At 56.0% G+C, this 26,554-nt stretch overlaps 1 protein-coding gene across 13 annotated transcripts; it reads right to left on the reverse strand.

The window, feature by feature from the left end:
• Window positions 1-699: 699 nt before the first annotated feature.
• PEG3 (paternally expressed 3) lies at window positions 700-26,534 on the reverse strand. 13 transcript variants are annotated; one of them, XM_084962284.1, is made up of 11 exons: window positions 26,366-26,534; window positions 22,586-22,646; window positions 21,122-21,165; window positions 12,390-12,467; window positions 11,970-12,134; window positions 11,495-11,581; window positions 10,647-10,811; window positions 10,463-10,572; window positions 8,875-8,977; window positions 8,231-8,323; window positions 700-8,060 (listed from the first exon to the last, which is right to left on the reverse strand). In XM_084962284.1, the coding sequence occupies exons 5-11, from the start codon at window positions 11,983-11,985 to the stop codon at window positions 4,225-4,227; spliced, it is 4,410 nt and encodes a 1,469-aa protein (XP_084818410.1). In that variant the 5' UTR covers window positions 11,986-12,134; window positions 12,390-12,467; window positions 21,122-21,165; window positions 22,586-22,646; window positions 26,366-26,534; the 3' UTR covers window positions 700-4,224. The 13 variants fall into 13 exon arrangements, with proteins under 13 accessions (XP_084818410.1, XP_084818403.1, XP_084818408.1 ...); XM_084962277.1 differs by having other exon boundaries at window positions 11,970-12,220; XM_084962282.1 differs by lacking the exon at window positions 26,366-26,534 and adding an exon at window positions 25,475-25,670 and having other exon boundaries at window positions 11,970-12,220.
• Window positions 26,535-26,554: the final 20 nt, after the last annotated feature.

A 26,554-nucleotide genomic window follows, 5' to 3' on the forward strand; every position in this document is an offset into this window, starting at 1 on the left:
ACCTGCAGTGGGTTCCCTTCCACGCCTCCCTTTGATAAGACTCTGCAGGAAATCCGTCTTAAAAGAGAGCTGTCCCTCTCAGCCTCAACTTCCAAACCGTAACGCTAACATTCTTTATGTTAAGGGACCATTCTTGTCTGCTTGATAACCTCATTTTAAGTGCAGGCTCAAGGAACGGAAACATACCTGGGGTTACTACTCGAGTTTAAAAACACTGTTGGAATATACGTTTTAATTTTAAGAGCGCAGTTAAAAATGTGGAACCGTGTCATAGCAAAAGCTCCCTTCAGAGTTAACTATTGAAATAGGCGATAACTGCAGTTCCCACTGTGGCTCAGCAGTTCAGGAACCTGACTGGTATCATGCGGATGCAGGCTCGATCCCTGACCTTGCACGGTGGCTCAATGATCCAGTGTTGGCGTGAGCTGCAGGTGTAGGTCACAGATGTAGCTCGAATCCAGTGTTGCTGTGGCTGCGGCTGTGGTGTAGGCCGGCAGCTGCAGCTCTGATTCAACCCCTGGGCTGGGAACTTCCATATGCCGACAGGAGGGCTCTGAAAAGGTTTTTTAAAAAAATGTGATAATTAAAAATGGAGTAAGATCTGTAAGCCAAACCCAAAGTTTCTGAACTAAACAGACACTAAGTTTCTGAAATTTTTTAACAACCCCAAACACTAAATGGACAAAAGAGGCAGAGAAATATCTTATTTTTAACTTTATTTTTACTGGTGACACTATTACAGATAGATAGAACGACCACAACCATATTAACAAACCAAAAACCTGTGCACAGAAACAAGATGAAAAAATTGTATCAGCATGTTAACCACAGCCTTTGGATGACAATATGGGTGAGTCTCTCTTCTACATTTCTGTAACTTCCAAGTTTCTATGATGAACACATACTGGGGTTATAATGGAAATACATGGAATAAAGGTAGGTCACCAAAACACTCGGATGAAGACCGTTCCAGAAAGCCAGGACAAAATACTTGACCATAAACCCACAACGACCACACAACCATTTCTCAGCTGTTTTCCGTGTTTCTTCCCGTCTTTGACACACCACGTACTCGTCCTAAACAGCCCAACAGCCAGACCGTGCACAGGTTCGAGGTGTAAACAGCAATGGCGACAGGTGCCAGGAGCCTGGGTGCATTTCTTTTCTTCCACTTTCCTGAAATCTCCCCAAAGTTTGCCATGAGTATGTATTGTACTTGGAATGGAAAAATACATATGCTAAGATTGAATACCAAACACCTAGGATCATTCAAGGAATTTGAGACAAAATAGTTAACCATACTCCCACAACGACAACACTGTTTTAATTATTTTCCGCATGTTTTTCATTTGAGACTGTATGCACACATACTTCACACTGTCATAATCACAAGCTTGTGCACTGAAACGAGATGGAGGAAACACAGCAAGGTGTTTGCGGCAGTTGTTAGGTGCTGGGAATATGGGTGACCTTTTTTTCCTTCTCTCATTTATTTTGAATTTTCCAATTTTTCCTCTGGGTGTGTGTTATGTTTGTAATGGAAACACACATAATCAACCTTGTCATCAGGACACCGTTATAAGGAACATCTGAAACGGTGAGGATGAGCGTGTTTAATTGTAATTCCACGAAAGTAACAGCTATTTGAATACACAGCTGACACAGTTAGGATCATAAACCTGTGCACAGAAACGAGAATAAACCATATGCTGAGGAGTATACCTGTCTTTGGATGGTGAGTAGATGGATTTTTTTTTCCCTCCACTGTTCTGTATTTTCCAAATTATGTTCACAATGGAAAAGTGATGACAGACTTTTTAGTAACGCTACCATATGGAACGTTCAAGGAATTTAAGAAAATAATGCTCAGCTATAAGCAACTACAACAACACCACCACAACGGCTTTTGACTATAAGCATACATTTTTAAACAGGTATAGCTGTAGTATAAATATAATTCTGCGTCCTGTTTCTTCCACTCAGTATTCCGTAAATATATTTCCACGTTGCTACATAACTCTTCATGATTATCATTTTTAAGCAGCTGCGTACGATTCCACAGACATGTTCTCTTAACTGTTTTCCTATTTTTGGCATTTAGACGTTGTTCCTAATTTTCACTAACCTAAGGTTGGAACAGACACCCTGATGTTTGGCAAGCTGCTTTCTGAAAAGGGTCTGCTACTTCGTGCTTCCAAGGGCGATGCACCCGGGCTCACCCGGCCAACGCCAGCGCGGGCTCCGTTTCCCGGTCCCTGCGTCCCCTGGGTGTGGGTTCCAACCGCAGGTCTTTTTATGCCGCTGGCCCTCAGTCACGCTGTGCCACCAACAAGGCCCCTTCTTCCAACCTGCCCGAGCTCTTGCCCGGTGGTTCCCACCCCTTGGCCTTCTGGTCCCTGCTTCTGCTGTCTCTCCTGTCTGCTTCCTCACCCTCCTGGGTCTGGCGGCCTAGCAGGACGGCCGGCTTCGGCTTCCTCCCTCCTGCTTCCCGCTCCCGGTCCACAGCCTCCGTGACTCTGGCACCCCCTCCAGCTCCCACACGCCCTCCCGATCCCTTGCTGGGAGGGTCCAGGAGAGTGAGATTCAGACACATTTCCCCAGCAGGGTTTTAATTTTGATTGCCCAAATTACCTGTTCTTACCTTTCGCTCTCTTAATCTCCAAGATCCTCTTTTTTTTTAAGTTTTTTTTTTAATTTTTTTTAGTTTTTAAATTTTTTTTCCAGCCAACTCAAAGCCAAAAAACTTCTTAAATAGTCATTATGTGAGGGACGGGGAAGCAAAAGGAGCAGGGGAGGCCCACAGAGCACGACCCAGGAAACCGCGAGCCACGAGGTCAGCTTGTGATCACAGGGGAAACTGAGGCCACCAGACAGACAAGAGGACAGCTGGGAGGAAGGGCCCGGCGGCAACAGAACAAATTAAGGCTGCTGGGGAACCTGAGTCCATGTGAAGCTCGAGTTGGCTGTCAAGAACTTCTTCTTCTTTTTTTTTTTTTAAATATAAGTTAGACACAGGGTCGAGGGTCAGGGTTGAGGTGAAGACGAGAATGGAGTTTCACGGTACAAAGCTCTAAGGATACTAGCTCCTGGGCGCCCAGGGTGCAAACAGACTTGTGGCAACACAGACGGACGGACGGAGCCACGTTGCTACTTGTCACTTAAGGCAGGAAGCGCACAAAGGAAGTGACGGAATCGGCGCCTGCGTCCTTATTTACAAGGTGGGAGCCTCCCCTGTGGTTCTCAACCTTCATCAGGCACACTCGTGATCTAGTGATGGTTGCAACCCACTCTTTAAAGGCAAAGACGTAAGATTTACAGGGAAAAGCTTCGGCTTTTGTGAATTCACTCTCAAACACACACCAAGCTGGTTTCAAAAAAAAAAAAAAAACTTGTAATATTTTTGCACGAGAACCACTGCAGGCGACAAGGTGTGGCAACCACTAAATCTGGGGTCACAAAAGGCCAATCCACACACTGCAAAGGCGTATACACAGGGTTAGGTTCCAAGGCGTCGGTGTAGACGGAACGGCTGGAAAGGAAGCTTCAAGCACTTCCTTTTCAGACAGCAAAGCACGAAAGATGGCTTATCTTTCATGGCTACACCTTCAGAGGAATAGTTAGCAGTGAGGCACAACACAATCACTCAAAACGATACTGACGGGGGCGGGGGAGGGTCATAAACGCACGATAAATCTTTCTAAGGATCTAAGATGCGTACAAATATATTCTAATTTGTTGCTCTCTTCCTCCTCCAGAAAAAAAAAAAACAACAATTCCAAGAGTACCGGGCAAGGTACCTCTGCATGTGAGCCATTACCGGTACCACAGTGAATCCAAATACATGCGATCCTGTCGGCTATGATGTGCTATTTTACATACACCTCAGGAATTACGACCTCTAGGTGACGAGAGGGTCATTTACAGGTGATGGGGCAGTTCCTGTAGCCTCGGAACCCCCTGGTGCTTTCCATCGTGGGAGGACAGGGGAAGGGAGGTGTGCGCTGGGCTCCCCCGCGCGCAGGCGCCATTGGACGGGGAAGCGCTGGGACCGAAGGGGCCTGTACCTCCCGCTCCCGGCCAGGCCAAGCCGTCGGATTCACAAAGTCAGATGTGTACAGGCCTAGGGGTTTCCTTCTGCCATCACGGGGGGTGGGTTCCAGTTCTCTGCGGTCTAGGAAGGGTCCGGTCCTGAATGAAGGGCCTCCAACCTCGACCCCTGCGCCCTCAACCCGTGTGGGTGTTCTGGTGCCTGGCCAGGGACAGGCGGTCGCTGAAGACCTGGCCGCAGACGTCGCACTTGAAGTACTTGTCGTCGGCCCTGCCGCTGCCGCTGGTGCTGGCGTGCTCGGTGGGATGGGAGTTCTCCCCGCAGACGCTGCCGGGCTCGAAGGTCATCACCCTGGCGTGGCTCTTCAGGTGCTCGCCGTTGGCCGAGCTGGAGGTGAAGGTCTCCGCACACTCCCCGCAGCCGTAGTAGGGTGCCTCCACCTGGATCTCCTGGTCCTCGCCCTCCTCCTCCGGGTCCTCCACCCCGAGGCCGTCTGGCTCGTCCGCGTCTGCCTCGGGCTCTTCCGCCCTCTCCTCCGGGTCTTCGATGCCCGCACCATCCGGCTCGTCGGCGTCGCCGTTGGGCTGCTCCGCCTCCGCGTTGGGCTGCTCGGCCTCGCCGTTGGGCTCCGCGGCCTCGCCCTCAGGCCCCTCGGCCTCCCCGTTGGGCTCGGCGGCCTCCACGTTCGGCTCGGCGGCCTCCACCTCCGGCTCGGCGGCCTCTACCTCGGGCTCCGCGGCCTCCACGTTGGAGCCCTGGATGCGCAAAACCTCCCGCGGGACCAGGACGTTGGCTTCCACTTCCTGGGCCGCGGCGGCGGCCGCCTCCTCCTCCTCAAGGTGGAGCTTCTGGTGCTTGGTGAGGACCGTGTTGTGGATGAACGACTTGCCACAGTCCTTGCACTCGTAGAAGGGCGAGTCCCTCTTGGGGGGCTCCGTGAGGAAGGACGTGTGCACGAAGGTGGCCCCGTAGTCGTAGGGCTCCTCCTTCTCGTGGGTGCGCATGTGCTCGCGGAGATCGGCCTGGCTGCGGAAGGACTCGCCGCACGTCTCACACGCGTAGCGCTTCTCCTCGGCCTCATCCCTGGGCGGCGCCGCGGGGGCCGCGCTGGGGCCGCCCGCGGCCTCGGCCCTCCCGCCCTGCTCCGGCAGGTCCTCGCCGGCGTGGACGCGCATGTGCTCGCTGAGCACGGAGCCGTGGATGAAGTCCCGCCCGCACACCTGGCACAGCAGGGACGTACCCGCAGGGCTCTTCTGCGGGGCCCGCGGCCCCCGCGGGCTGATGACCAGGGGCTGCAGGAAGGGCTCCTCGTACCTTCGCTGGCCGTAAAACTGGTCTTGCTCGTGGACTTTCTGATGCTCGAAGAGGAAGGAGCTGTGCACGAACGACTCGCCGCAGGCGGGGCACTCGTAGAGCTGCTCGCCCGTGTAGTCCTTTTGGTACTCGCTCACCGAGTGCGTGTGCACCACCGAGTGCGTGTACTCGCGGCTGTCGATGAGGTACTCGCGGCCGTGCACCTTCTGGTGGTCCCTCAGGTCTGCGCGGTCCGCGAAGCCCAGCCCGCAGTCCTTGCAGCCGTAGATGGAGTCTTCGGCCTCGTCCAGCTCGTCCAGCTCGTCCTGCTGCGGCCCCGCGCCGCCTGCGCTCTGCACAACGGAGCCGCCGAACAGCTTCCCCACGTGGAGCTTCTCTCGGGCATAGATTTTCTGATGGGCACCCAGGTCCTCAAGGGTGGCGAAGTACTCCCCACACTCCTTACACTCGCTGCGCACGGGCGGCTCAGCGAACCTGGTCTGAGCTGGGGCTTCGGCGTAACTGGTCTGAGGCTGAGGCTCGGCGTAACTGGTCTGAGGCTGCGGCTCAGCGAAACTGGCCTGAGCTGCCCAGCCTGCGTAACTGGTCTGAGGGTCAGCAGAAGCTAAGCTGCGGATGACAGACCGAATGTAGTTTTTCCCTCCAGAGGGCTTCTTTCTGTCGTGAATCTTCTGATGCTCCGTGAGGTCGGAGCTACGCGCAAAGGACTCGCCACACTCTGGACATTCATAAAATTTCTCTCTAGGGCGAAACGTGAGAGGCTGACCAAAGCGCAGGGAGTGGGTCACGGAGGCGTCGTAGTTCCTGTGCTCAATGTTCTTCTTCTTGGCGCGAGCCTTCTGGTGCTCGCGCACGCCGGAGCCGGGAACAGAGGCCTCGCCGGCCGTCTTGACACCGCTGGGACCCTCTCCGGAAGGCTGTGCTTCGGCCTGGGACGCGCTGCGGGCACCGGAGCCCTGGGAGATGTCCTCCGCGCCGCCCTCGTGAGGGCCCTCCCTGGCGGGAGCTCTCTGCTGCTCACGCAGGCCCGCGAGGTAGGTGGAGGGCGCCCCCTTCTCGCCGCCTCCGAGCAGCTCCCTGCCCCCGCGACCTCTGGGAGGCTTGAGCGCAGCCAGGCTGTGGATGACGGAGCTCTCGAGCCTCCTCCTCTCCAAGCTGCTCTCTCCAGCCGGCACCTGCCGCCGCGAGATGACCCCTGAGCTGTGGACAGTCGACTCCGCGAAGCCCCGCGGCCTGCTGGGCCCCGCGGCGCTGTGGCTTCTCTGAGCCGCGGCAAAGGCCGAGCTGCGAAGAACAGACCTCTCGCCGGCCGCGGCCTCCCGGCTGCTGGCGGGGCTGCAGCTGACGGTGAAGGCCCTCTCGTCCTCCTCGTTCTCGGGGGGTCTGGCTATGGTGTGACTCTTCTGCGACTCGGGGAAGGACACGCCGTGCACGGCAGACTTGTCGTACCCCCGGCCTTCGAAGAGCTCCCTCCGAGAGCGGATCTTCTGCGGCTCGAGGAGGTGGGAGCCCTGCCTGAAGGCCTCCCCGGCGGCTGCAAAGTCGTAGAGCTTCTCTTTCGGGTACGTCTTCTGGCGTCTCCTCAGGGACTGGCCGGGCACGAAGGTCTCCTCGCAGGCTCTGCCCCGGCTTTCCGGCGGGTGGCCCCGGGCGTGGACCTGCTGGTGCTCCCTCAGGGCGGCGCTGTGGTGGAAGGTCTCGCCACACACCCTGCACTCGTACAGCTTCTCTCGGCCGTACAGCCGGGGCAGCTCTTTGGGCGCCGGGCTGGGCTGAAAGGCATCCGCCCGCTCGCCGGCTCGGGCCTCCCGGCCGTGGGTCTTCTGGTGGTCCACCAGCGCCGAGCTGTGGAGGAAGGTTTCCTTGCACACCTTGCACTCGTAGAACTTCTCCTTCCCGTAGATCTTCTGGAGCTCGCTGAAGGTCGGGCTGGGCAGGAAGGGCTCCTCGCACACCTCGGCCTGACCCTCAGCCAGATTCTCCCGAGCGTGGGTCTTGCGGTGCTCGGCCAGAGCAGCGCTCCGGTTGAAGGTTTCACCGCACTCCTTGCACTCGAAGCGCTTCCCGCCCGCCTGGCTTCTCTGCACCTCGCTGATGGCCACGCTGTGGATGAAGGACTCGCCGTACTCGTACAGGCTCTCCCTGGTGTGCATGATCTGATGCTCGACAAACTCGGAAATCACGCCGAAGGACCGCCCGCACTCGTCACACACGTAGGGCATCGCCCCGAGGACCAGCGGCGGCGAGCCCGGCAGGGGCGGCGCGCTGAGGCTGCTCACGCTCGCGGCCTTTCTCACCTCACCGCACTCGAAGGGCCGCTTCCTCGCACAGCCCCTCTGATCGTGCACGGAGCCCTTCCCGTCCGCGTCAAAGGGATAGCGCCGCTTTCTTTCGAGAACTCTCTTCTTGGAAACCAGGCTTGCGTTACACGGAAAGCCCCCTCCCCCCAGGGCCCCGCCCTCGCAAGCCCGCTCCTGGATCACCGCCTCCCTCTTGCTAACCGACACCTCCTTCCAGCCACCGTCCGGCCTGCGGGGGAGCCTCTGCGGCCGATCGCTGGGCTCCCTGGCCCTTCCCGACCTGGAGCTGCGCGCCACGTCTTTGATGAACTTCTCCATGATCACCCCGTGCGAGGACTCGTCCTCACAGATCCCGCGCCGATGCGCCGGCTTTTTGGTTTCGGGCAGCGTCTTCAGACCTGCGAGGAGAGCCCGGGTATCAGGGCCCCTGCGTCCTGCCCTGGGCAAGGCGACCCGGGCCTTCCGCGCCAGCGTGGGAGTGCGCAGTGCCCTGGGCGCCCCTCTGCGTTTGGGCGTGTGCCCCCGGCGCCCCGGGGAAGGCTGCCACTCCTCGCGGCCTCGCACTCACCTCGGCTGGTGCTCGGGTAGGCGCTTCTCCTTGACCTCGACGAGTGGCCCTGGGTCATGTGCGAGTGGCCATCGTCTTCAGCAAGCTGAACCCCTGTGCCAGGAAGAATGCAACACCTCACCCTCGAGTTGAGGACCGAGACGCATGGCCGTAAAGGTCTGCTCTCAGCCACTAGACGCGCCGCGGATACCCTAACCTCTTCCAACCGGAACTTCAGTTAATCCTCCCGACTCCACCTGGAAGCCCCTGAACGCGGCCCACCCCTGTTCGTGGCCCCTCTGAACCCAGGACACCCCTCGCACTGGCCCTCATGGGCCTCCTCCGACGGTTTCCACACCCGCTGTCCACACTCGGCCCTCAGGGCCCCGCTGCCTCCCAGGGCACTCCATGCAGGCCCCACGCAAGGTGTCCCCCAGGGCCTCGGGGCCAGAACCCAGGGTTCCTCCTACACGTGCGCTTGGAGTCTGCAGGGCCACCACTCTGGAAGAAAGGTCAATGGGGGCAAGAGCCGCCCCTGCGCTCCCCAACCCCACACAGCACACTCTTCACCCAAAGCCAGCGTCGTGGCTTCATGGAAGCACGGCCTCGCCATGCCTGCCTCTGCTGGGCGTCCCCGGCGGCAGGGACCGGCTCTTAGTGCTCACCCAGCGAGAGCAGCTTCCGGTAGTTCTCCATGTTGTCCTGAATCGGGTTCTGCAGCTTCCGGTCCTCGGCGAGGTCCCCCATGTCCTGGTACGACACTGTGTCCTACAACGACAGAGGCCGACCTCTCAACATGGTCTGTGGCCTGGCGGCCTGGCAGCCACAACCACAGGCGCAGAAGTGCCCACGACGTTTGGGGACCGAGTGATGCCAGGCAGGTCTTCCTCTCAACCTACTTCGTGGCAATGGGGGCGCCGCACCCCGAGGAAGTCACACACACCTACCCTGCCCTCGGGGAGAAGCAAGGGGGGTGGGGTGGGGTGGGGCGACGGGAGGCCTGGGCTGGGGCGATGCCGACCCCGGGGCCCGCCGCCTCCCCGTCCCCATGGTAAGGACTGTACCGCGAGGCCACACGCCGTGTGTGCAGCCCGGAGCAGCCATGTTTACACAGCGGCCAACGTCCAGGATTAAACAGCAACCACCACCACCAAACTAAGCAAATCTTCAAAACTGCCAGCTGTGAGGAGGTAGGACAAGGGTCTACCCTGGACACAAGCAGCCGTCGCCAGGCACCACTACCACCCTCGACGCCTAAAACTGTGTCTAGTTGCTTTCTCCAAAGAAGAAGCCAGAGTTAGTGACAGACTGAGTGTGTCTCGCACGGAGGGGCTCTGCCTCCTGGAGCACAGGGGTCCCCTCTGACCCCGCACCCCGCCCCTTCCCCTCCCGTCGGTTATCGCTGCCGCCCAAGCTCTGTGTCCGAAACCCAGGCACCACCCGTCCCTCCCTCTCACACACCCCCGTGGTCCTTGCTGCCTCCAGGCCGCAGCCCCAATGACCGAGGCCTCCATCACCTGACCGCAGCCGCCAAAGCCACCACAGGAGCCACCACGGTACTCCAGCCTCTGGCTTTTGCCCCCCAGGCCTCACCTGGCCACAGGCCCCTCCAACCAGCTGCTCCGCAGCTCCTCAAGAGCATGTGCTCAGCCCCCAGCACCACCCAGGGCACCTCCCCGGGGATAACCTGTGCTGCTGAGCACCTTCTCTGCTACAAGACCTGGAGCTCCCAGGGCGGGCCCCATCCTGGTCACCGCTGGTCCGTGCCACCACCCTTCACCCTGCCACGCCCCGGGGACCCTTTCTGGAGGTCCTTCTCCCCTGGCCCACTGCCTCTGAAGACAACAGCCAGAGCTGCCGGCCCTGATATGCACCTGCCATGGCCCAGGCTTCTTACAAGGCACTGCCAACCACCTGTGACCTGCAGCCAGGCCTCACGGCAGGCCTGGCAACACGGCCAGCACGCCTGTCTCATACATGAGGAGACTACGATTCCGCCTAGTTAACCGTCCAAGGCCACACAGCTAGCAGGGGGCAGGGCCCGCTCTTCTGGGCCCCAGAGCCTTTGCTCTGTCTCACTGGTCTGCTCTGTGGACGCACAACTCCCCTGGCTTGTGCTGAGGGCAGAAGCCGCTACAGGACCCCTGTGCCTCCCTGGCTCAGCAGGGCACAGCGGGCGCGGCCAGCCGGGGCCCCTCCCCAGCTCCGGTGGGACTCCAGGGCCTTCCCCGCACAGGAGGAACCCAGGCCTACCTGGGACCTCGCCTCGTAGCCCACCGCGGAGTCTCTGTGTTTGTGCTCCCTTCCCTTCGCAAACGCCTTTCTCTCCATCAGGGGAAGGGAAAGGTCCCGCTGAGGAAATCCTGGAGAGAGAAAGGGCGTCAGGAAGGAGCAAGGCTGGGGGACCTGGCAGGGTCGGGGCGGGGGGTACACGTACTGCTTCTGGGGGTCCTGGCGTACGGCCAGCGGTCACGGGCCTCCAGGTCCCGGCTCCTGCCCCTCCGGTGGTCCTGGTTCCGCTCTCCGTCTCGCTCCCAGTCTCGGTCCCAGTCCCGGTCTCGGTCCCGGTCCCAGTCCTGGTCCCAGTCCCGGTCCCGGTCCCCTGAGAAAGCAGAGTTGGAGGAGCCGGGCGTGGGCTGGCACACAGCCCCCTCCCGTGCACACGCCCTTGAGGGGACCATCCTGCTCTTCCCTGGAGGACGTGCCAGCCAACAGCCAGCCCCTGCAACGGTTCTGGGGCCTGGCCTCCTGGGCCTAGCCTAGAGGGCGCTTCCAAGCTGGGCTGAGGCACAGGCTCGCGGCCCAGACACACCCGGCTTCCCAGCCCCTACGTGGTCAAGTCCACGTCCACAGGACTTCCGACCCTCCACCGCCTGGCCCACCCGGCCGACCTGGACACGCACGTCGCTTGAGTCCAGAGAAAGGAAACACATCCCGGCCCAAAGCAGTGCCCCTTTAAAGAGCTCACTGGAAGACCTTTCACAAACAAAACAGCTTTAGAGGCAAAGGGGTGAGGAACGTGGGCCTCCTGGGAGGCTTGTGGGCACAGCCTGAATTTCAAATAGCTTGACGTATTTTTTCGCATCATTAAAAAAAAAAGCTGTACCTCACTCCGCTTGCCTCTCCCACACCCTCGCCTAACGTACCCCTGGGGAGGTGGAGCTGTTTTCACCGAGGGCTTGGCGCCATTGTGGCTTCTACATAGGGCCACTCGGCAGACTTTCAGGGCCAGCGGGCACCACTGGGACGGCACTGCAGGTGGCACGACCTGACACTGCTACTCACTGGAGAAGGAGTGGGCGGAGCGCGGCGGCGACTCTGCGGCCCTGCGGCTCATGCTGCTCTCACTGTGGCTGTCACTGCTGCTATCGTCTAGGGGACGCAGACGTGGCCGTGAGGTCCTGGGAGCTCTCGCCTGGGTTCTCTCAGCAGCCCACTGCCCCATACCCCATCCTGCCACCTCCACTCCCCGCGCCACAGGAGGACCCTCAGGTGCCCCCCTCCCCACTGCCGGGCAGGAAGGCGGCTGCGCCCACCCCAGCCCCTCCTCCTAAGGCTCTTCCACCAAGGGTCTCCCTTCCCTCTCGCACCCCTAACCGGGGCAGGGGATTCGGCGGCGGGGACGCTGTCCCAGCTGGGGAGGGGCATGCACCTGGCATCTTGCGGGCAGAGCCCAGGGCACCACTTACCTCCCATGACAGGATGGCCCCACCCCCCGGGGAGGGATCAGCAAGAGGGCCAGCCTCTCGGCGGGGCTCACCTTCGGGCTCGTACATCTCTGCGTGCCACTCCCGCAGGCTGACGAGCGCCTCGCAGTCCCCCGGCCTCCTCGCCGGCGCCCGGGGCTCGACCGGCTCTGGGAGGACCGTCAGTTCTGCTCGAGGACCGAGAGCGCAATGATCTCCTCCTCGGCGCGCGGCCCGGGCTGCAACCAATCCAGGCAGAGGTTTCGGGTGTGAGCGGGGTCTTCCAAGGCCCCACAAATTCCACGTAGAGGAAGTTCCAAAACCGCTGATGAAAGAATTCAGAGTCAGTGGCACTGTCTCCTACGATGGCATCTGGCTCCCGAGACACGTCCCCGTCTAGCTCATACAGATCCGGGGCAAGGCTCCGGCCCCCAGATGACCACAGCCACCCCCTCCCCTCAGAGCCCGCGGGACCCCGTGGGGGTGCAAATCACCTGTTTCAGGAACAGGAGCCTCTCTGGAACGTCAGGACAAGCAGCAATCCACAGGAACAGAGTCAAAACGCCAGGCGCCTGCAGACATTTTAAAGAGAGAAATACACGGACAGATAAACATGGAAGAAATGTAAAGAGTGTCAGGGAAGTCATTCTCCAAATCGCTGTGGACTGAGAGAGCATTGGCGGTGAGGCCTGACAAAGAATCAAGAAAAATCCCATCCCCATGGAGTACAAACCAACCGAGATAAACAGAAAGCTTTCAAATTTTCATTTATGAGACCAGAATAATTTAAAAAACCCAAGACAAAGACAGCATGAACAAACTGTGGACCAAACTCACTTATGAAAGCAGATACAAGTCTTAACACCATTAGTAGTGAATGTTATTCTATGGCGTTCCAGCCAATTACAGCAAGAGAAGAAAAACAAATCTGAGGTATGAAGAAAGAGAGAGAGAAACTATCACTGCCTTGGAGTGTTCCAGTGGCCTAGCGGGTTAAGTATCTGGCACTGTCACTGCTGGGGTGCAGCTTCAATCCCTGGCCTGGGAACTTCTGCATGTTGCAGGTGCGGCCAAAAAAACAACAACAAAAAAAGCCACCTATCACTCTCTTATGTAAGACTGTCCACCCACATATTGCAAATCAATGGAAACAGCTTATCGTGATAATTTAGTAAGAAACCCACTTATAATACACTCCCTAAACATGTACTGACCATAACAAATTTGTGGAAAAAAAAAAAAAGTAAGTCCATTATAAAAATAGAAAAGACTTAAAGAAAGAAAATCGAATCCACAGGCGTAAAAGGATCCATCACGTTGCTGTTGCTGTAGCGTAAAAAGGCAGTGACGGGAGAGCGAGTGTCACTGTGGAGAACCTTGGACTTGGCATTGTTAGACCCCACACGGTCGGGGGGTCAAGTCCACCCATCCCGCGCAGTGGGTGGGGTCAAGGACACTGACGCCGGGGAACTTGACAATGCATCTCAAGGGGACCTGGATCAACATTTTCAAAGTGCACACATCCAAAGGCCAACAAACCAGGAGTTCCCGGGGTGGCTCAGAGGAAATGAACCAGATGAGGATCCATGAGGACGAGGGTTCAAGCCCTGGCCTCGCTCAGTGGGCTAAGGAGCCCATGCTGCCATGCACAAATGCACGAGGTGTGAGGTAGGTTGGCAGCTGTAGCTCTAATTGGACCCCTAGCCTGGGAACTTCCACATCGTGTAAGTGCAGCCCTAAAAAGCAAAAAAAAAAAAAAAAAAAAAAGAACCATTTTAATATAATCTCAGGATTAAGAATTCCTAGTATGAGGCCTGAGGGCAGGAAAACAACATAAAAATAACAAATGAGCTTCTTACCTAAACCATCAAAGCCGAAGTAATAAAACCACCAAAACACACTTGCACCTTTTGACAAAAAGACTGATTTGTTCCAAAATTGTAATGTGACCTCACCATATGCACCTAATTGAGCACTGAGTACTCTCTGAAAGTGGATTTAAAAACAGCAGGGAGTTGCCACCGTGGCACAGTGGGGTTAAGGATCCAGCATCATCGCAGCTGTGGCATGGATTCAATTCCCGGCCCAGGGACTTCCACATGCAGCGGGTGTGGCCAAAAAAAAAGTTTGATGGGGAAGCAACAATTTTTCAAAGAAAATATAAGTACTTGGCATATTTGACTCAGGAAACACAGGAAAATCTAGGGAGGAAATGTAAAAAGACAAAACGAACAAGAGAGTAACTTCGTGAAATTCCCAGGAGCCAAGTATTTACCATGGTACAAAAGCTTTTGAGAGCAGAGATGATGGAGGACTTCCTGCTCACGGAGCACCCAGAGGATCCTGTCACAAGACAGATGCCGACTCCACTGCTGAAAATTCACTAATTCCTTCTCCCAAGAAATTCAGGACCAGAGTCAACAAATATGATCTTCATTAAATGTGCTCAAGATTTTCCGACCAGGCCAACAAATGGCCCTCGGGCAGCAAGCGTGTTGAAAAAGGAGAGATTTTTAACAGAAAAACCTTTAAAAAAAGAAGTCGGGACTTAATCTGCTCCTTCTCACGATGGCAGCACAGCGTCTGAGAGTCAGAGAGGGCCTTGGGAACCGGGTAATCACGGTAACGCGTGGGTCTGTGTGGAGAGAAAACCAGCAGGCTCCATGCTGCTTGCGGCAAGGAAAATTTTATAAAGGCAACTGGGCCTCTTACCAAATAAAAATGTCCATGTCCAGTCCTACTAATTCTAACGCTATGGATCGACCCCAGAGGTACGGAACAACACACAGGCCAGGGTGTACTCGCCCAAGTGCGGCTCTGAGCACGGACAAAACACGGTTCCGTTCCCAGGATGACTGTGAGTCTTTTTACAATAACAAGGCAACTGTAAATAAACGGACATGAGACGCCCTCTGAGACAGTGAAGAGCCAAACGGGACCCGACGGTGTGTAGCGCACGCTGAGAAACCACACACAGAGAGGCGTTTGCGCAGACGACGGACAGGCCTGATGGTGACTGCCTCTGCCGAAGGGAGCCAGGAGCCAGGGCAAGAAGGGCAACTCACTTTTTCACTGTACTTTCTCCTTTTGGGTTTCGGTTTTATTTTTATTTTTATTTTTTTACCATGAGGGTGAATGACCTAGTCAAAAAAATACCTTTGAAGTTCAAAATAAAACAATAAACAAAAGCACCAGTAGGGGCGGCGTTTGGAGACTGCTGCTGCCCAGCGTGGGTGCAGAAGCACTAACCCCTGAACACTCAGGGGTCTCCTCCCCTCCCCTGGCCAACCCGTCCTCCCATTTGACTCCCAGGTTACACCCTCAACTGGCTGTTTGCACACTGATACGACAGGCAATTTAGAAAACCCCAAACAATCAACTTTGAAATGTCTCAGACCCAAGACAGCTGCAGGGTAGGATACCCATCAGACCTCTAGCCACTCTCAGTACATAAATGCAGTGCCATTCCCCACTCAAGAGATTCGACTTCTGAACTCCAAGAGGCCGCTCCGCCGGTGAGCACAAAGACACGGTTCCCCACAGCTCACGGAAGCACCGCTTACAACCACAAAGAGCAGAGGCAGGTAGGAGAATGCTCGAGCAGAGTCCAGTGGCAGAGACCTACTGACCACCATGCGGCAGACGTGAAAATCAAAATGGGTACGAATTTTCTGCCCTATGCAAACCAACCGAAATAAAAGCAAGCCAGAAAAAAGGAGGGGGGAAATATTTTGCAACACAGATGACAGTTAATATTTGAAACGTATAAAGCTTATAGAAAGCAGTAAGGAAAAAGTAAGTGGCTCAATATGGAAATAAAGAGCATTAATAAAGAGTTCATAAAATTAGTATTAAGAGCTAGTACGTACATCGGAAATCAAGAACATGTAAAATACTACAGTGAAGACTCTCTGGGCCACCAAATGGGCAACTATTCCAAAGATAAAAATCCAGCTGGCAAGAGGCTGCTGGTACGAATGAGAATCCTGTCTCTGGATGTCACTTCAGCATATATTTTAAAAAGTTAAAAACGCCCATTCCTTTTGAACTGGTGAGTCTCCATTTAAGGACAAAGATAGTCAGGTAGATAAAGTATAAGGAACAAGGAGCTAAAAAAGGTAGCTGCCCATTGCAATCAAGTCCTGTGGGTACATCTGATCCCAAAGCTGCTGCAGTAAATGCCCACATGGGAGATCACTTCACCCGAGGAGCACATGGCCCGTGAACGTGCTGCCGTGCAAGGGCGGTGCCAACACAGGGCGCAGATGCCGTCGCAACCACCAGGCAAACTCAGGGAAGGGAAACTCTGGCAGCCTTCTCTGCCAGGGTCACCTGACACCAGGCGGACCCATGAGGGAGTCAAGTGACCCCAGCCCTCACCTCCAACTCACCTGGCCCCCGGGAAGCCCCAGCTCCCAAGGGAACACCTCTTGTGACAGCACCACTGGCCAATCAAAAGCACAGCTGCTTTACCCACATGGCCCCCCCTGCCCCAGTCCAGCTTCTGCCTCCGTGGCAACAGCCCAGCCCACCAGGGAAGAAAAGAGAAGCCAGGCGTTTGGAAGCGGCAGCGAGGAGCAGAGCAGCAGAAAGGAGTCGTCAATGGGCCTGCCCAAGGCCACCACAGGAAGCCTGTCTAGAGTCCCTCCAAGCCCGAGGCGAGCCGGAGAATGAGGAGCCCAGCAGAGAGTGAGGGCACCTGCGCCCACGCTGACCTCCAAGGGCTGCCCTCTCAGCGCTGTAGTCCCATCCTCGCAGCCCTGGCACACAGCAGGTGTTCCATAACCTCCTTTCTTTCTCTCTCTCTCTTTTTTAAACAAAAACTTCTACGTCCAATCTAGGAGCGTCAAACTCGTAGCCCCTGACCGTGAAGTGCCACTGCAGGAACACGGGGAGATGGTGGTACAGGACGGAGCAGAGCGGAAGGGACTCCGGGAGCACTGACTGGTGTTAAGAGGCCTCTGCGAGCCTCGACCTTTCCAGATTCACGCCCAGCACGAAGTGAGACTCAAAGGCCATCCGGACACCACGAAGACGCCGCTCAGGAGCGAGCCAGGCCCTCCACAGCACGCTCCAACACGACCTTGGAAGCCCTCGCTGCCACCACCGAGGAAAGCAAAGTGCAAGATACAGACATGGAGCAAGCATTCTTTTGAACTGAAAAAGCTCGTCAGTTAATATGGCAAGAACAAAAATTCCAGGAATAGCAAAATAAACAAATTCCTGTTAATAAATTCAACAAAGTATTTGTAACTCCAAACAAAAATTTTTAAATGTATAGAAGGACAGAGAGCAAGTCCTCAATGAAGGAGGCCTCCGTCTTCGCACAGGAATACAAAACCTGTTGGCGGTCCTCCCTTGAACACAAAAAGGCAGGAACTTTGACAAACCAGGAATCCAGTTCCTCCCGAAAAATAAAAGCGCAGAAACATCAAGGCAATTCCGAACAAGAAAGTCTGTGTGTGGCATGGGTGAGGGGCTGTCTGTAAAGGGACCCAACATGTGGAAACATACTTCTAACACAACAGCAGGGAGCAGGGGCTGGGCCAACACCCTGAAGGAACACAACATGGTCCAAAAGCGGGCCTGGGTAAACGTACATCACACATGGGGACTTCGTTTACAGTAAAGGGAGATTTTTAAGTCAAGAAAAGCAGTAACTGTTTAAATACAAACTGGCACGTTTCTGAGGACTAAAGAATGAAAGATCATCTCACTGAAGACGACAAGAGGGGACAGCCAACACCTCCATTTCTGACGAGCTGTTCAGGGATGGATTTCTGAGAAGGCTGAAACAGGCCTCTGACATCAGGAAAGATCAATAAAGCCAGTGCTGGCATCTGGCCTCTCTCCCCAAAATTCTGAATTTCATCCCTAGAAGGCCAAGGCCAAACATACTTCATTCTGAGGAAAATGAATCACTACACTCAAAAACCAGCATTCCTCCAAAAATTTCACTCCATAAGGAGGGAAAACAGATAAAATCTCTAGCAAAATGTTATATAACGTTATGTTTCTAAGAAATGTTGTAGCTTTATTTTCTGGTTACAAACATAAAAAACAGTACAGCATTCAAATGTTATGGAGGAGTTCCCGTTGTGGCGCAGCAGAAACGAATCCGACCAGTAACCATGAGGACGCGGGTTCGATCCCTGGCCTCGCTCAGTGAGTCTGGGATCCAGCGTTGCTGTGAGCTGTGGTGTAGGTCGCAGACGTGCCTAGGATCTGGTGTTGCTGTGGTTCTGGCACAGGCTGGCGGCAACAGCTCCGATGAGACCCCTAGTGTGGGAACCTCCATATGCTGTGAGTGTAGCCCTAAAAAGACAAAGACAGAAAAAAAAAAAATCAAGTATCATGGAACCTCTAACATAGAAACTGCAAGCCACACCCACTGATCAAATGTGTTCCTATATTAAACGTTCTAAAATCTACGTATACAGTGACATCTAGTTTTTACCAAAATGAGATTACACTCCACAGGAGTCCACTGTACAGATACATCGGCTCACTTGAACCTGATGGCAATGACCAATGTAAAAAATGTTTAAAGTCGTCAGTGAAAATACCAAGGGGTAATATTGTGCAACGTACGTGGCACCCTGACTGCAAACGTGCTCATTTTTTATGTGCAGAGAAAACAAAGAGGATGTGCACACAATGGAATAAAAGGCAGTTTTCAGAAAGCAAAGCTACAGACGGAGATGTACTCGTACGGCAGTTCTTGCAGATGTCGTTAAGTAGCTGCACCATGTTAGGTACACGTGCGTGCAGGCGCACACACGCGCACACACAGACGGCCAGAGACGGCCAGTGCGATGCACCCGGGCTACAGGCTCCACCAATGGCACATCATGCCCCCTCACAACCAAATACTGCCTGACTCCCGACACACTTCGCTCTTGGCTAAAGCACCCATGAGGTGGGCGTGACGATTTATTTTTAAAAAAATGCTACGTAGGTCCTTAAACATATGGACGTGCATACAAACCAAATCAGAAGAAAACTGCCACACATGCTTGTGTTAAGACTACTCAGAGTGAAGGATGTCAGAAAAAAATTACTAATAAAGGCTAACTTCCTTTCACACGTCAACTTAGAATGTTCTTTTACGTTCAGGACACTCGGTTTGGAAGCAAGCCCCCCCCCCCGCCCCCCGTCTGTGCCTCCTCTCCCTTCTGCTGTGACGGCTCGTCAGCACCCCTCCCCTCCGCAGGCCCCCCTTGCTCTCCGGCCACTGGCAGTACCCATGGAGGCCTGCACTCTCCGCACGCCCTGGGGCCAGGGCGGCCCTGCGGGGGCTCCGCACCCAGAGCCTGACCTCACTGCCAGCCGGGCTGTCTCGGGTTCACACCCGTCAGCTCCATCTCCTGGCTTGGAGAGGAGCCTCCACGTCTCCCTCTGGAGCGGGGGTCCCAGCGAGAGTCACGGAGCAGCCAGGGGCGGGACCTGAGAAGGTCTGACCCCACTCGGAGGACACCCAGGGACCCAGCCCGACTCCAGGAGGGCAGGAGGGGAGGAGAGGTGACAAGCCGTGGGCACCAGTGGTACAAAGTCCCTCTCCACGTGGGCAGAGGGGACCCCAGGGCTCCCGCTCTTCTTCTACCTCCGCGACCTGTCCTTAACCCACCGCCCATCATGCCTAGGCAGGAAGCCCACGTGCTGTAAGCACGGCCCGCAGAGCGAGTTCCATGTGTGAGCAGGACCGTCTGCGACCACAGTGGTGCTGCCTGCCCCTGTGGTCCGTGTGGAGACCCTGAGGCCACCCCCTCAATAGGTCACAGCATTTTACTTCTGCTTCATAAAAAGGCACAGAAAACAAGAGCACGGTCTCACAACGAATTTATTTGAAACAGATGGAATTCTTGCCACAAGCAGGGGGTCTCTGGCCTCCATCGGGATCAGAGGGTCAAGGGTCCAAGTGACCTGGGAGGAGCTCAGCTAAAGCAGCGTCTCAATGCACACGTGGCAGGACGTGGGAGGAGAGGTAAGGAAATGCCGTGGCCCCCGCGACCTCGGGCTCCCACGTCCCCCCAAGAGTGCGAGGAGCTCCGTGGTATCTTCTTCAAGCCCCGTTCTACTTACGTCCTGGGGTCCCTCATCATGGTGCACCTCGCTTCAGGCCCTTGCTCGTGCTACCTACCTCATGAAAGGGGCTGGAATTGAGAACTTTAGGTCAGGAACCGAGGAGGTTACTCTCTCCGTTTCTCAGGGACCGCGGGGCGTCCGGCCTCTTCTCTCCTCTCGTTGGCTCCATCCTCCCGCCTCTTTCTGCAGGCTGACATCTCTGCTTCAGCAGGCCCACGGAGCACAGTGCTGCCCCAGGCCAGGCCTCACCTCCCGGGCTGGGGCCCTCTGCTCGCCCAGGCTCTCCGAGACGTGTGCACGCCAGGCTCGAGGCCATCCAGGGCGTGGTGCTCACACCTGGGGTGCCTGTGAGACATGCGCCTGTCTCTCCAGGGCGATGGTTTAGAAGGTCTGTGATTCCCCAGCAAGCACTCCAGGAGCCAGGCTTGGTGAACCAGTGCTCTAGGCTCAAGGGTCCAGTCTGGTCCAATCAACTGTGACTGCGTGCATGTGGACAAGAGGGGCTGTTCGGGTAACAATTTTACAGAGGCGTGTGGGCGTGGAGTAAATGACCACTACCCCAACCACGCCAGCCACAACTCCCCCTCTGTTCTGCTGGATGGCCCCTCTCAGAGCATCACCACATGGCCCTGGGCCTGCCTTCACCACGGAAGCTTGGCACTTACCACTCTGCAGCAACATCTCCTGGCCGTTGTCCGCTCTCGAGGAACTGCCCCCAACCCCAATTTTAAAAGGCAAGAAATAGCATCTAAGAGTTGAGTTTTCGGGTCAGCCCCGAAACGATTCAACACAAAGAGCTGCTTTAAAGGGACAAAAACGTCTTCTGTGCCAATATGACACATTGGACCATATTTTTATACCAATAATTGACTGATAGGATTTTTATGGGGAGAGGGCATGAAAAGGCAGGCCGCAAAGCATGGCTCATCCACCATCTACAGGGGAGCCCACCCTGCGCCCTCGGGTCAGATCTGATCTGGTTGGCGACGGGGGAGGGCAGGGGCTGCAGACGGGGGCTCCTGGTATCCTGGTGATGCTCTAGCAAGAGCGTCGCTGCAGCCAGCTGGTTATCATCAGGCCACCTTACAGGCCAGGGCTATCAAAGTGGGGCCACAAGCTCTCATTCTGATTCCATACTCACCACACAACCTTCTCATTATGGTTTCGCCTCCCATGTAGGTCTGCCTACAGGGAGAAAACACGCTCATCACACGCTCTTCTGAGGAGCCGGGCCCCTGTGGTGTGAGCCCCCCGGGAATGAATACACCCGGACGGACACAGTGGGCACATCAAGTTTCAGTCACACCGTCTTCTGAAGCAAGCCAGTAAGTCATTATGGCTTAACTTCATTAAGTGGATCTACCAACACACGTCCTTAGGCGAAGAAGGGTTTCTGAGTCTCCACAGGCCTGGGCGCCAGATGCTGGGTACCTGGAGCATTCGCTGAGGCCAGGAACAAGCCAATCCACCCCCAGAGGCCCACTTTCCCTGGGTGGTAATACACCATCAGCATGGCCACTCTCCTGGTAAGCATGTCCTCTTGTTCCCCGTTTAACTGGAGTGCTCATTTAATAGCCACTGAGGCCAAGGACTATGTCGCTCCCTTCTGGAGACCAAAGTCTAGCATGACCCTGTCCTGGATCAGGCGTGCTATCAGCGGCTGCTATTCTGCTCACCTGCCCACATAAGATGACCCACTGAGACTGGTCTGAATGAGTCAAAACCACGAACAAGGCGTACAAGCCCTACTGAGTCCCTCTCTTCAGTCATCTGTTCAAACCCATCCAATTTCACTTATCCCCCCTTCTATGACCTTCATCCAAGCCTCACCTCCCGGGCTGGGCCCCTCTGCTCGCCCAGGCTCTCGCCCAGACCCGAGGTGGTCCTGTACCCACTGTTTCTACCCTCCCCTTCTGACCCTGCAACCAAACGATACTTTTAAATCACAGATCTGATTATCACATGGGTTCCATGGTTAAGTACCTCGATGGCTTCCTGCGGTGCTTCAGATTAAGCCCAAGTACTTACCAGTGACTGCAAAGCCTTTCACAAGGCAGCCCCACTTTTCTTTTTCCCACGTCAAACACCATGCATTTCTTCCCTTTATTCTAGGCTTCCAGTCTAAACTAGATCCTGGACTTTCAGCTCCCTTAAGAATACTGTTCTCATGACACAATACCGTCCACCGTGTCGGGGTTCAGCCTAATGTCCCTCCCTTTCCCAGGGAGACCCTAATGTGGCCTCTCCCAGATGAAGGTGAGTGTCTGTAGTGAACGTTCTTTCAAAGGCATGAATCACACAATTATTTTTTTCGACGTGTCTCACTATCCAATAAGCTATAAGCTCCAGGAAAAATTTCCTTTCCCACGAGGCCATGTTGGATAGATGAATTGATGACTCGTACCCACTAAGAGAGAAGGAGCAGGTCTGAAGGAGCAGCTGAGGGTTGGGAAGAGGATGGCATGAGGCCAAGAAAAATTGCTGGTGAGTACACAGTCCACTGGAAGAGCACGAACAGAACACGTGTGCAGTAGGACAGTGTTGGGGAGGAAGGACATGCTCACTCCACGGATGGGTGGCACTGTGAGAAGGGGAGTCAGCTCACCTGGACAGCAGCCACCTAGCGTGTGGACCTAGGCCCTCCTCCTCTTGCCAGTCGGGTAGAGCTGGGGAAAAAAAAGGAAACGTGAGACACCAAATTTACTTTTCAATTACTGGATTTCCCAGGCTGGAAATGACCCCACAGTAGCTGCAACTTTACCTCCTACAGTGACAGAAATGTAATCAGACCTGGAAGAACAGCTTTCCCTCTCAGAATGGAAGAGCCATCAACACTGCTCCCTGAGGTATATGTTGTACCCTGGGCTGTAATCTCAGCCTTTTCCCAATGAGGCTATGCCAATGGGTGTGCAAATCAATCCCTCAGTGTCGCAGAGCCTTGTCTAAGAAGCAGAGCAAAACAACAAAGGAGCTTGGGATTAAGACACCAATTCAAGAACCCAATGTTCCACTTATTACCTATATTGCACTGGCCATCTCTCTAAAGGCAAGGGACATATATTGCAGATAAATATTAGAGTAAAACGTGACTAAAAGAGGCAGTATTATTTACTGTTAATTACGTGCCTCACACAGCACTTAGCATCTTATTTTATCGTCTCTGGTAATTTTCACCATAACACTATTAATTTTCTAGTTTTCATTTCACAGAAAATAAGCAGAGGCTCAGAGAACTCAACCTCAGAGCCCATGGCAAACTATTATAGACAAACTATTGTCATTTTAGAAAAAAGTACATCTAAGACATTTTTCAAGGAAACTACGTGGAGTAATGACTTCTTAGAAAGGTGAGTTGAAACTCAAATTCTATCATTTGATAGCCAGTGATGCAGGGCCAAAAACTTAATTGTGCTGTAAACATAAGTAACATGTGGGACGGCTTATTTTAGGACCTGAGTGCTATTATCCTGATTACCGTTAGGAAATGACATCATTACCTGAACATTACATTAACCCCACATTTGGGGTCATCGATTTGCTCCCTGTGGGTTACACATGTTTCAAGTCCCACTGTGCCTCAGAGCACGCGTTCAAGCGGAGGCTCCTAGGGGAAGTACCTTCATGACTACGGCTCTGGTGTATGTTATTAACACCACTCTCTGCAGGATGTAAGAGCAGTTTCTCCCACCACAAACTGGAAAAGTAGGAACCCACAGCGTCCCGCCCTGGCCTCGCCCCTCCCCAGACGGGGCGCCACGCCCCGCCCCGCCCCACCCCCTTTCCGCTGCCACGTCCCCCTCAGGACCTTCCGCGGCTCGGCACTCTCCGGGCCATCTACGGGCTGGAGGCCTTCTCCTCCTACCTCGCTCAGAACCGCCCACCCTCGCAGCTCGTAGGCACAGCCTCCTCCGTTCTCTCACTAAGGATCCCGCCCATCTCCAAATGCATTAAAATTCCCAGTTTCCGCCTCTGTGACCCACCCCACAGGCCACTGCACAGAACCACTGCGCCGACGTGCGGCCGCAGGAGCGTGCCGCGGCGGCAAGCAGCGGTTCACCTTGACGGCGCAAGGGCACCGCCCAGCGGAGACCGCACCACCTCTCCGAACGTCTCAGGCTCTCAGCCAGACCCCCACCGGCGCTCTAAGTGGCGCATGCGCAATAAGGGTGGCGAGGCTCTGCAGCCACACCTCCAACCTGCCCCTTGCGGCTCCCATTGACGATGGCACCTGCGCAGTACACCTCGGCTGCCATCTATCGGCCAACCAACGTAGTGCTAGAGTGGGCAGGCCTCTGCGCTGCGATCAGTCACTCAGGACACGAAAGTCCTACCCTGGAGCCCGCCCCCTGCAGCCAGCCCTGCTGTCATTCAAGATGGCGCCTGCGCAGTAAGCCTCGGCCGCTAGTCCGCCCACCAACTTCGCGCTGGAGTGGGCAGGGCCCCGCCACCCCTCCCTCGGGCCCTCCCCGGCAGCCGGCACCAGGCTTTCAAGATGGCACCTGCGCAGCTAGCCTCAGCCGCCACCTGTCGGCCCCCAGAGCACTAGGTGGGTATGGCTCTGCAGTCCCCCCCCTTGAACTGCCCAAGCAGTACCACTGCCACTCCAGATGGGCCTTCCGCAGTAAGCCTCGGCTGTCACGCCTAGGCCAAAGTATACAGCGCTGGAGGGAAAATGGTCTACAGTCCGGTGTAAGGTCATTTAAAGCACAAAGCCCCACCCTCAGACCCGCCGCCTGCAGCCAACCCACTGTCATTCAAAGTGGTGTCTCCGTGGTAAGGCTCCATCTCCACCTGTCAGTCAGCAGAGCACCAGAGTGGGCAAAGCTCTGCAGCCCCTCCCTCAGCCCATCCCCTGCATCCAACCCACTATCGTTCAAGGTGGTGCCAGCACAGTAAGCCTCAGCCTCCACATGTCAATCAACAGAGCCCTAGGGCGGGCCAAGCTCCACAGCCCCTCCCTCGGCCCGCCCCCTGCATCCAACCCACTAGCATTCAAGATGGCGCCTGCACAGTAAGCCTCAGCCGCCGCCTGTCAATCAACATCAGGCCGGAGCGGACAACGTTCCGCAGCCCCTCCCTCGGCCCACCCCCTGCAGCTCCGCCGCGATTCGTGTCAGTCAACACACGCCGCGCAGAGTAGGCAGGGCTCTGCAGCGCTGTCCGTCCCCAAGACCGCCCACGGCCCCGCCCCGCAGCCCACAGACAGGGTACCTGCGCAGCAGTTTGGGGGCACCCCCCAGCACCAGCAGCCCCGCAACCCAAAGATGAAGGCAGACACATCGCAGGATGAAAGCAGTCCAGGAAGACAACTATAGGGGAAGGGGTGAACCTCTGTGGCTCCCCAAACCTAACCAAGGAGAAACAGCGGGCCCAAGACTGCCCGTAGCCTTCAGGACGAACAGCCCCAGAGCAACAAGAGGGTCAGCAAACTCTAGGCCACGTGGACCCAGCCAATAAAACAGACCCCCAGTCACCTGCCGTTACCCAGTCTCACACGTAAGAGTTCAGACCCCACGCCAGTCAGGGTGACACGCTGCGGCAAGCGTCTGCGGCAAGCATCTGCGGCCAGACCCGTGACCAGCAAAGAAAGTGTGAGGAAGCAGGACCTCGCAGCCTTCAATCGCCACCAAGAACACGCGCACCACTGCCCTAAGACCCACCCTTTCGGCTAGCCAGCCAAGACCACGCCTGCGCACAAGCCCCAGCTGCCCTTATCAAGGATGGCGCCAAGGTGGGGGGGCCACCTCCTCCAAATGGTCACAGCCCAGAGACTGGCAGTCTCGACAGCTCTTGGCAAAGCCCCAATCCCCACCAACCAATCAGGATAACGTCTGCACAGCCAATCTTGGCCGCCCACATCAAAGATGGCGCCAGGATGGGTGGGGCCCTAAGCCTGTCACCGCCCACAGAAAATAGCCCTTGGCCCTGCCCCTTAAGGCCCTTGGCCCCTCCCACCGCCACTGCGGCAAACAAACCCCGCCCCTAAAGACCAGCATGGATGTCCAGGCAGCCAGAGGAGACCTGGCCAGTTTGGGACCCTGTGGCATAGGAGTCCTCTGCAGCCCTCGGCCCAAGCCAAGGAAAGCCGGGGCGCCCCGAGACCGCCCACGGTTCTTAGGGACGGTCCACCGCTTCTCCAGCAGCCACCCACCCCAGCAGACTGAGGTGACAGGAGCCCGCGGCCGCAGCCAGCCATCCCTGTTCCCCGCTACGCTCAGGAAAAGTGGCATAGGAGACCCCACCCCAGACCCCGGACGGTCGCGCAAGATGGCGCCGCCGCGGCAAGCGCGGCAGCCCCAGCCCACTGACCGGGGTCCCAGACCTGCAGCGTCCCGTCCGGCACACCGTCCAGAGGCGGAGGTGCGGGTCAGGCAGCCGGACTCACCTCACCGCACCTCACCACACCGCCCCAGCAGACGGCTCAGCCACGGCGCAGCCCGCACACTGTCTAGTGCACCCACACGGCCCCGGGCGCCCGGCGGCGCCGCCAGCCCACAGTGCACATGTCCACTTCTCTGCTCCGACCTCGTCCTCCCGCGGTTCCCAGCGTCTGCACCGAGCCAGGGCCCGCGAC

The sequence above is a fragment of the Sus scrofa genome, chromosome 6 (genome assembly GCF_054392235.1).
Source record: "Sus scrofa isolate SSC_HxYL_T2T_F1_AM1 chromosome 6, Sscrofa_HxYL_maternal_Yorkshire_Landrace_v2.0, whole genome shotgun sequence".
NCBI lineage: Eukaryota > Metazoa > Chordata > Mammalia > Artiodactyla > Suidae > Sus > Sus scrofa.